At 35.5% G+C, this 11,121-nt stretch overlaps 1 protein-coding gene across 3 annotated transcripts in view; it reads right to left on the bottom strand.

Annotated features, from left to right (window-relative positions):
* Window positions 1-811: 811 nt before the first annotated feature.
* LOC127850594 (diacylglycerol lipase-alpha-like) overlaps window positions 812-11,121 on the bottom strand; it is a 69,624-nt gene continuing 59,314 nt past the window's right edge. For all 3 annotated transcript variants that reach the window (XM_052383722.1, XM_052383723.1, XM_052383726.1), the window contains exons 14-19: window positions 10,408-10,556; window positions 10,009-10,077; window positions 9,559-9,631; window positions 8,811-8,992; window positions 8,038-8,170; window positions 812-6,851 (exon numbers count right to left, since the gene is read on the bottom strand). In XM_052383722.1, the coding sequence (XP_052239682.1) occupies window positions 6,768-6,851; window positions 8,038-8,170; window positions 8,811-8,992; window positions 9,559-9,631; window positions 10,009-10,077; window positions 10,408-10,556 (690 nt within the window). In that variant the 3' untranslated portion in view covers window positions 812-6,767. The remainder of the gene's footprint in view (window positions 6,852-8,037; window positions 8,171-8,810; window positions 8,993-9,558; window positions 9,632-10,008; window positions 10,078-10,407; window positions 10,557-11,121) is intronic.

Raw genomic sequence — 11,121 nt, 5'->3', positions numbered from 1 at the left:
TCCTCATATACGTTAGAATAAAGAAGATTTTACTACACAGCTAGACCTTATTTTACTTCACAGCTGACAAGACGTCATTCAAATCAAGGACGCTAATAACGTAATGTCTGCATTTGGTACGAGTGTTTGGGTTTACGATGGATAAGTATAAACAATGTGAATAATAAACGTTTTGGAATATAAAACTTGAATAAAATCCGGTGCGACAGAATTTTCGATTACTTTAAATGTCGAATGTATTCGAATAACGCAATGTTTTGTTGAACAATCGACAGATTAAGAAAAGTGTCAGTCAATTGTCCTTTAACTTTTCGAAGGAAATAAATGTTGACTTAAAAATATAGTTTCTTTGATGAATAAGTCGTTATTTTGTCAGTCGATCAAAGATTGCTACACGTCTCGATTCAAATTTAATAAGCATTCCAAATATTACACGCTAAAGTATAACACAGATGATTTTGTATTCAAATGAATATCATCTGAATAAGCTTCACTTTAAACACTCCTAGCTGATACATTCATAAAGCGAAAAGCATGTGAATGGAACACTGAATGAATGTTCATATGTGTTTGCTTGTAGGTTGTACGATAAAAAACAATTGAAACTCAGTAAATAGTGAGTGTTCCATTCTACGTAACAAACAGTTGATGAAGTATCTAACTGCACATTAACAAACCTTACTTAACAAGCAGAAGAAATAAATATATTGTATGATGTTTGACTGATTTTGCAGGACACACTTCTTCTTAGTATCTGTAAATACCGTGTTTGCTGTTTTGTTGTTCCGTTTGGTCATAAATCAAACAAATCTTGTTATACAATCGTTTTTATATAAAACAAGAGATGTGTTCGTCAGAAACACAATGCCCCCTTTTGCGCTGCTTTGAATGTTTTTTTATTTTTTTTTACCTTTGGCCTTGAAGGATGACCTTGACCTTGAACTTTCACCACTCAAAATATGAAGCTTCATGAGAACTCCGCTTTGAAATTATATATTTTTTTATTGACCTTTGACCATGAAGGATGACCTTGACCTTAAACTTCCACCACTCAAAATACGCAGCTTCATGAGAACGCCGCTTTGAATATATTTTTTTGACCTTTGACCTTGAAGGATTACCTTGACCTTGAACTTCCACCACTAAAAATGTGCAGCTTCATGAGATACACAAGCATGACAAATATCAAGTTGCTATCTTCAATATTGAAAAAGTTATGGCCGATGTTAAAGTTTTCTGACGGACAGACGCCATATATTTGACATTTGACCTTGAAGAATGACCTTGACCTTCACCTTTTGCCACTCAAAATGTTCAGCTCCATGAGATACACATGCATGCCAAATATCAAGTTGCTATCTTTAATAGTGAAAAAGTACTGGCCAATGTTAAAGTTTTTGGACGGACGGACAGACGCCATAAATAAGACATTTGACCTTGAAGGATGACCTTCGCCTTCACCTTTCACCACTCAAAATGTTCAGCTCCATGAGATGCACATGCATGCCAAATATCAAGTTGCTATCTTCAATATTGAAAAAGTTATGGCCAGTGTTAAAGTTTTCGGACGGACAGAAGCCATATATTTGACATTTGACCTTGAAGGATGACCTTGACCTTCACCTTTCACCACTCAAAATGTTCAGCTCCATGAGGTACACACGCATGCCAAATATCAAGTTTCTATCTCAATAATGCAAAAGTTATAGCCATTGTTAAAGTTTTTTTTCGGACGGACGGACGGATGTACACACATACTGACATACTGACTGACGGACAGTTCAACTGCTATATGCCATTCTACTGGGAGCATAAAAATGCATATTGTTGGAGAACATGATTGCTAATATATAAATGTGCTAAGGTTAAAATTACAACTCGGCAGCACATGTTGACTTTAACATAACAGTTTATTAAGGATCTAATTCAACAGTTTCAAATCATATTGCACATACATTTAACATCCAACTAATTATGTAAACAAATAGTTTAAACATAACGTAATTAAGCAAGTGTTGTCACCCTAGGCACCTAATGCCCCCTAAGTATCATTTTGGATCACAAGTGAAAACGTGATTTCAAGAAATGGGGAAAACAGATGTTTAATTTTTTTTTTTGAAAACACAGAAATCGCAATGTCCTTTATTGATATATGAATTTTAATATCATTACAGTTCATACTAACAAATATGCTTTGCACGAAAAGAATTAAACAATGGGTCATATATATATCAATATAAAAAAAAAAATTATGGTATTTGACATTAACACTTCCTCTAAATAAACAAAGTTTTATTTTAACCCCATCAATACCTATGAAATTAACTCTTGCTAAATGAAATATTAATGAAGAATATTTACCTTTTAATGATGAAGACAAACTATGATCATATGAAGATTCATTTGAAAACGTACACTTGAATATTAATACTTGCTCCACACAAGAAACACAAGAATATCATTGAAACGGATGGATGCTCCCACATGATTTGTTAATATTTGGGTTTAGTTGTGTGGTCAAAAACCCATTTATTAAAGGTGCCATTACTCCATGAAAACCCACTGGAAGTGAACGAAAGGAAAATGACTTACAAATAATAGCCCAGCCCCCCCCCCCCCCCCCCCCCCTTAAAACTGTTAGGACCAGAACGATCTGACACGAATGCAAATATGCACTCTATAGGGATCTGAATACCACATGAAGTGTAACAAGAGATGTGTTTGTCAGAAACACAATGCCCTCTACTGCGCCGCTTTGAATGAAATATTTTTATTATTATATCCCTTTAAAAAATATTACTTCCCTTGTAAAAAAAGATCTGAACCTGCCAAATGATAAATAGAAAGTATCTCCCTTTAAAGCTTGTTCCTCACCTTGGATTTTTTTTTGACCTTTGACCTTAAAGGTTGATCTTGACCTTGCCCTTTCACCACTCAAAATGCGCAGCTCAATAAGATAAACATGCATGCCAAATATCAAGTTGGTATTTTCAATATTGCAAAAGTTATGGCCAATGTTAAAGTTTTCGGACGGACGGACGGACTGACAGAAAGACAGTTCAACTTCTGTATGCCACCCTACCGGGGGTATAATAAAAAAACGAAGATAAGTGCAAAGATTTATATATGAACAAATATTCCTGTTATCGCCAGTTTCTACGGGGTGGGGTTTACCCCTGGTAATATAAACATGGCCAACGGACAGCATCTGAGAGCCAGATGAGCTAAGATTGGTGTGTTCTTATGACCTTAAAAAGACCCAGTCGTCTTCCAAATCATCGGGGAAATGACCAGGCTGATAGGTTTAAAGAGCCCGATCCCTAATGAAGATGTTAAGAGCACTTTCTCACTGACAAAGAGAAAGATGGGATCTGTACCTAGATTGCTTGATTGGATCATACAGAGAGACTGTTTTTAAATTAAAACTTGTATTGCCGAACGTGATAACTGCTTGGCTGGGAGATGCGACTAGCAGAAGATGGCATGTTTGGTTATGTTAAAGCCAAACACGATACAGAAGGGAACCCATCAAATTTATTAGCAAACGCAATCCTATAGCAAATGGGGTTGCAATAAAACTATGGGCCGCCAACCCCAATCGAAGTAAAACAAGAGTTTCGCGGTCGGAGACATATGCCCCCCAAACAGGGCTTTGACATAGTGACTCAAATTTCAATAGGGGTCATCTACTGTCCAAGGCCAATGCACATGGAAAGTATCAAGCCAATCGGTCAATTGGTTGATGAGTTCTTGATTGGAAACAATTTTACACTTATTGTGATAGTGACCTTGACCTTTGACCAATGACCCCAATTTCAATAGGGGTCATCTACTGTATAAGGCCAATGCACATGCAAAGTATCAAGCCAATCGGTAAATTCGTTGATCAGAAACAATTTTCACACTTCTTGTGACAGTGACCTTGACCTTTGACCTATTGACCCCAATTCCAATAGGGGTCATCTACTGTCAAAGACCAATGCACATGTGAAGTATCAAGCCAATCAGTCGATTTGTTTACAAGTTATTGATCGGAAACGAACTGGTCTACCGACAGACCGACATCCAGCAAAACAATATACCCCCTCTTCTTCGAAGGGGGGCATACAAATGTTTGACTTGTGCCTTTACTTCCATATGTATGAACGGAGTGATATTTTTGTGGTGCTACATTAAACGCGAAAGGTTGGTGCGAGCTAGCTTTGAATAGTCCGTTTCTGGTGACAGCTGAAGTACCTGCAGTGAACTTTGTGATTCCATTGGGAAGAAAAGTACCAGAGAAGCTAGTCCATCACAATTAGATACAGCAATATATGGAAAACTGACCATTCCAAATTGAGTGTTGTAGCCCGAAAAAAGGTATTATGATCTATTTTGGGGATGAAGAGAAGCCTCTAAGTGTAATAATTCCGAAAATACCAATTCTTGTTCTCTACAATTCATCTCAATGAATTTACCATGTTTCATTTAAATACTCTCAATACTTCATGAGTATTCTCCACACAAAAAGCTAGACAGACTGACGGACAAAAGTGGACAGACAATTCGATAACTTCTTTCAAGGACATTAACAATAGATAAACACCAAACACAATGTTTTGCACGGGTAAAACATAAAAAGCTTCAAAACATGTTAATATCTTATGTATTTATGTCTAAAAATCTAAATAAAATAACAATACTAGAAGGATATATGCGACATGCTCCTAAAACTTAAAATAAAACAGCAAATCTACTATATTTTATTAACTAATAATCTCAATGAAGATTTAATATATATAAATACTCTCAAAAAACCACCAATATAAATAAATAAAATACCTTCAATATTATAATACGCTTAATATTTACATTTAATACCTGCACAGTAAGCCAATATATAAAGTTTAAGAACACTAACAAGTATAGGCATACAAACGTTTATCGCTGGAACCTACGCTATATATAATGTTGTCCCTACATTACATGTATTAGACACACATCGTATCTGATTGCACTTGGGTTCCGACAATGATCTACACTGACAGTTAAAAACAATAATTAACAAGAGCAAACACAAATATTCTTTCCAGTATTATGTATGTTTACTGTCAATTACCTATTATAATGACCAAAATGTGACTATGCCAAGAAATAAGGTTTTCAAAATGTTACCTGTTAATGTGGTTGAATTTAATTAAGTTTGCATGCAAAGTTTGCATATAAGCTACCTACACAGAACCCTACAGCACAATAATTTCCTCAAGTTGAGATAATTAGGCGGAAACTTTTTGTCTATATATAGGTATAACAACCTTGCCCCAAACGACACCTTATTCAATACTGAACAAATATAGCACAATACCTCCATACAAACACACTTTAATGACAAGAAACTGATTTTTTATTTTTAGTTATAGTGACCTTGATCCCACGTGACGCAAATGCACAAATCTCCGTTCAAACTAAGATATTGAGCGGAGACTCTTTTTTCTGTTGTAAGTAACAGTGTCCTTTACCCCACTGACCTCAGATGCTATCTCACACGCAATTAGAATGTATCCTTCCATCACAAAAACTTCAGCACAATATCTCTGTCTTATAGGAACTATTGAACTCATTTTTGTAATACATTTCAACTTCTTATGCAAAAGTGACCTTGTCCTGGACTCAACTGGCCTACAGTGCATCCCATGTTAAGTTTACATATCAGTTCAGAAGTTCTTGCACACAAACGTTTATATGAATTTTCTAAGTACACATGGGGCATAACTCTGTTTATTTCAAGGTGTGAGTGAATGGCCTTAGTTTGTAACCTCCCATGATTATCCCCAAACATAAGTATTGTTTCCATGCAAACCTTAACCTATATTTCAGACATTTATAAACACAAAAGGATGCATAATACTGCTAAAATGCCGGTCACAGTTCTAGGATTTGGCCAGTGAATGTTCATTAAGACACTATCATGTAAAATTTTAATTCAGTATCTTTAGAGATATAGTGTAAATTGTAATTGCATAAATATATTACCAGAATATTCGAGTACACATATGGGCATTCTGCAGCTAAATTGCAGGGAAAGACTACAGAAGTGACCTCACACAATCACTATAAATTATTGTGTGAAGTCAAATGATGACCTGTAGAAGAAACAGTGATAAAGGGATGGTGCACACTTAACTGAATTATAGAATTAAACAAGAGCACCGCATAACGGGTGCCACGCTCGGCTGCAAAAGCTTGTCAGATATTTTTTTTTTTAGAGGTCACAGTGACTTTGACCTTTGAACTAGTGACCCAAAATGGGTGTGGCGTGTAAAACTCATCAAGGTTTCCTCTACATATGAAGTTTCAAAGTTGTAGGTGGAAGCACTTTGGTTTAGAACAAATGTAAAGGTTTTAGCACGACGCCGGACGGCAAGCAGGCTGTCAATACCTGGGGTTTTCTCCGAAAACAGCCTCGCTAAAAATAATCATTATTTTGCTAAATTTCAGGTCAGGATAATGGAACATGGTAAGGAAAACAGTGATATAGAGAAATGACACATTTAACTGAACCATACTAGTCCATAGCATTACGCAGACGATGAAGGTATCCCCAACAAGTGGGTGAGATTTTTAGCATTGAGTATTCAGTGAATAATAAAGCTATAAATACCAATTACAGTAATCTCTTTGTATAAATCCAATTTGATCTGCTAAACTAATTTCTGACTCGAGCTCAGCAAAACAAACACAATAGTGTTGACTTGGAAGAAGCTTTGGAAGTCCAAACAGTAGTTATATCACGCAGATGAGGTCCCCGTCTCTACACACAGTTTTGTTTGCTCTGCGGATGACGGCTGTGTTGTGTCAACACTTTCTAGACACTACATAAAAAATTAAATGTACATGATAGAAAGATAAAATATAGGCATACCATATCACTGGCTACAAGTTTTTTCGTAAGTGATTTCAAAAATACCACATCTAAATGAATCATATGTCTGCAAATAATATTATTATACGTATTATCAGGTTAGCCCACTTTTTCTTTTTGTTGACAATCTACAGCTTATAATACCTGCACAAAACATCTGAACAATATGTACACAGTATGATAGGAAATAACCTATTAAATTGAACGTCAAAAGATAACCATTGTGATATCAATAAATAACATTTGCAGGTCATAACCTTAAATCATAACGATGCTTAATTTAAACTTATTTATTTTTGCTCAATTTTATTGAAAGCCTAGGGCTAACAAGCAAATTCATTGAATTGATATCCCCCGCCAATATACTTCTGGACACAAAAGTTTTCTGGAAAAATGGACAACGCCAACGTGCATCATCACCTTATCCACATATATACTCATACCAAGGTTCAATGAAATCCGTCAAAGCACTTCCAAGATATGGCTCCGGACACACACAAAAAAGAATTTTTTCCAGATACAAAGGGCCATAAATCCGTTATTATCCAATGGTGTACAATGCTATTTGACGTTCATCATCCTCTTATCCATATATATACTCATACCAAGTTTCAATAAAATCCGCCAAAGCACTTCCAAGATATGGCTCCGGACACAAAAAAACATTTTTTCAAGATACAAAGGGCCATAACTCTGTTATTAACAGATGGTGTACAATGCCATTTGGCGTGCATCATCCTCTTATCCATATATATATACTCATACCAAGTTTCAATGAAATCCGCCAAAGCACTTCCAAGATATGGCTCCCGACACAAAAGTGCCGGACGGACGGGCAACGCCAAAACAATATCCTTCCGCCTATGGCGGGGGATAATTAAAATGGTCTCGAGTATGTTTCCTGGGCCTAGAACAAGTACTTGATGTTTTTGGAAGAGATCCAAAGAACTCTCCAACAATGGGGATTGAACCCTTGACCTCCACGCCGACTATCCATTACACCCCAGCAACCTTAAACATAGACATATCATAACAATGTAATACAAAACATAGCTATTCTTGAAAAAAAGGTTCACATTATTTTCATAACAGATGTGTATCTAAATGGTTAACTGTATACAAAATATCATGTATACCTTTTCAAGAGCTTCCAGCACATTGTCAGGCAAGTGATCAGTAACCATGGTAGGTGAGACCAACACTTCCTGGAAGTCACTGTTTTCCGCCAGCAATGCCTGGTATGAGGGGTCATTTTTTCCACAGCAACCACTAAAACACAGATCAAACATACTTAACAAAAAAATTAATGAGCCGCATCTTCCAAAAATGCAACTTATGCCAAATGCTGTCAGGGCTGCTCCAGACAAGCTGGTGCATTTGCAAATTAATAGCAAACAGGGCAGCTCCTAGCCAGACTTTGACACTTTGAAGACTGGTCTGAAGCTATGATTGCCGAATATGGTATAAGACCCATTTTCGCATAATGCAGCTCACTAAATTTATACGCATGAGCCTTAGACAAAATGTCATTACAGTATTTTTGTATTTGTCTATTTTATTCCTGATGTTTACTTTGGATCCTAAACAGTTTAATATTTCAATTGTTTTCTCCAAAGATAACTCATTCACTTTTGTTCAAATTGTGTACTTAAATTTTTGGAACACTTTTTTCAAAAGTAAAATTCAGTTAATAAATACAAAATGTAGGCTGCTTTTGATTAAATATAGTTATGTTTTACTATACTTTAATTGTATTACTAGTATATCTTATTTGCACATATAATTCCATAGGCACTTTTAATTTTGGAAGACTTGAGTAAAATATAAATGGAAACATTTGGGTACATTTATATAAATACGTCAAATACAATTAACCGTAAACTATGGATTAATAAATCTCTGTATTTACCGTTTAGAAATGTGGTGCTTCCGAACTAGAAGAATTATCCTTCCTGGTGGAAACATTGCAGGACTGGTGCTTGAAGTGTTCACCTCTCTGGCATGCCTCTGTATACTCTCCTGCAGCTCCTCTAATGTCATCTTGCCAACTGACTTTGTACCACAACAAAGCGCCCGGATAATTATCTTCCACTGAAATATAAAGGTATGTTCTGTACATTCTTTCTAAATCAAATAAAATTGAACGTCTTCCATTTATAGTTATTTCCACACTGGGGCTATGTCATAAAGTGTATCTTGTACAAGGCATCTAAATACAAGAAAACAGTCATTTAAAGTTTATTGTTTCCTTTTGCATTACAAAATACTAAACAAGAGCACCGCATAACGAGTGCCATGCTCGATTATGGGTGCAGTTTTGAATAAATGAAAGCTTGTCAGATTTTTTTTTAAGAGGTTAAAGTGTAGGTGGAAGCACTTTGATTTTAGAGCCAATGTTAAGATTTTAGCATGACACGGTCGGACGGCGGACAACACGAAGTGCTGGCTATGACAATACCTCGGGTTTTCTCCAAACGCCGAGCTAAAAATAATGTTGGTATTATTAATCATGAATTCCATTTTAAATTATATTATTTGATTACATTCACTACCAAATATTAATAAACGTTTGTCTAATTAAATCATTAGTTTATAATGCATACATTTGTGCCATTTTTGCACGTCATACCATGTTTTACTTGATCAGATGATCATACCTTTGTGTCATTTGAGCATTTGATAACATTCACAAGGTCACCTGTCAACAGCTCCAGTTGATAAAGTCCAATCCTAAAAAAATGTAGCCACACTGACTAGCAACTAGTAAACCAGTCCTATAAGTCTAAATACTACCGGTGTTAATAACAATGTAAATAAATAGAGGGTATAACTTATACCCTGAATTTATGTACATTGCTCTAAAACACTATGTTAAGCACTGACAGTACAGTTAATTAGTTTATAATGTCTAAGGAAAATTATAAAGGGGTGAATCAATCTTGTATTGGGTTATATATTTTGTAACTAAAGTGTAATTACAATATTTCTACCTTTCTAAGTTTATGCATTATTAACCGTCATTTCAAATAAGTGTTATTTATGTTGTTTAAATCATGCACAATCTTGTGACAGTTTGAGAAATTAGCATGATTTTAGCTTAAAAGTACCTAGGTATGACATCTTTTCCCAATACAATTGATGTTATGAAGGACTTGGTTGCTTCCATGCACTCTTTGCTGAAAAAGATGGCTAATGGTTACTGACAAATAAACTAATAAAAACAGCATATTATATTGATAACATCTTACACATATGAATATATAAGGATCTTTTTGGTGAATTTATACAAAACATATATTGATAGCATCTGACACAAAGGCATTAGTTAGAATCTTTTTGTATCTTGTTTTATTCTAATTCTTGTGACTGATTAAACCATTGTGTTTCAATACTTCTATTCAATGGCCCAACATGCTGCTATACAAGGTTTTAATTTATATGTATTCAGTTTTCTTTTCAGAAATTCACCATAGAGGGAGATAGGCATATATTGAGATCAGTCCTACCTTAAGAGACCTCCAGGTGGTGAGAAAGAATAACAGTGGAGACCCTTGTATTCCTGCTGGAGTAGAATAGCCAATATAGCTGCAGTGCCCGCACCCAGAGAGTGGCCAACCACCACCAGATTATACTCCTCCTCTCCCTCTCTTGTATTCTGTAGTCACACAATAAAAGCAAATATCTAATCAAAATCCAATTATTGTAATTATTGTAACACAGCCAAGAGTTGTGTTCACTCCTTAGAGTTTTCAAGTCTTATGAAAACAAGCAGTCCTCTAACTAATGCCTCTCTTTGAGGTAGTGTTTTTTACCCAAGCAATGTTGTAGTCTTTCTCTGTGAAACGGTGATCTCCCTAAAAAGCTGTTGGCAACATGCCTAACCTGTTGTGGAGAAGTTTTTTTTTTTTTATTATTGAAGAATGATGTTGGAAACAGACAATATGAAAATATCTTAGCCCTAAAACCGTAGGTGACCTATAGGTGCAAACTGAGATGTAAACTATGAACATGGGTATTGTTATCACAACAAGGTGTTGCCATTTGGTAGCCATTTGTAAATTTTTTATAAACCACTCATGAAGAAACTCTGGTCCTGGAAATCTGTATGAATAACATCTGACTTTTTAGTATGGCCTTGAACCTTTTCTTTGGAACATGATTACTCCTCATAGGTAACATTTGTGCAAACTGTTCAACTATACAACAATCTGAAAAACATC

The sequence above is a fragment of the Dreissena polymorpha genome, chromosome 11 (assembly GCF_020536995.1).
Source record: "Dreissena polymorpha isolate Duluth1 chromosome 11, UMN_Dpol_1.0, whole genome shotgun sequence".
Taxonomy (NCBI): Eukaryota; Metazoa; Mollusca; class Bivalvia; order Myida; family Dreissenidae; genus Dreissena; species Dreissena polymorpha.
The sequence above is the reverse complement of the archived record's forward strand: the minus strand, read 5'-3'. Positions and strand labels throughout refer to the sequence as shown.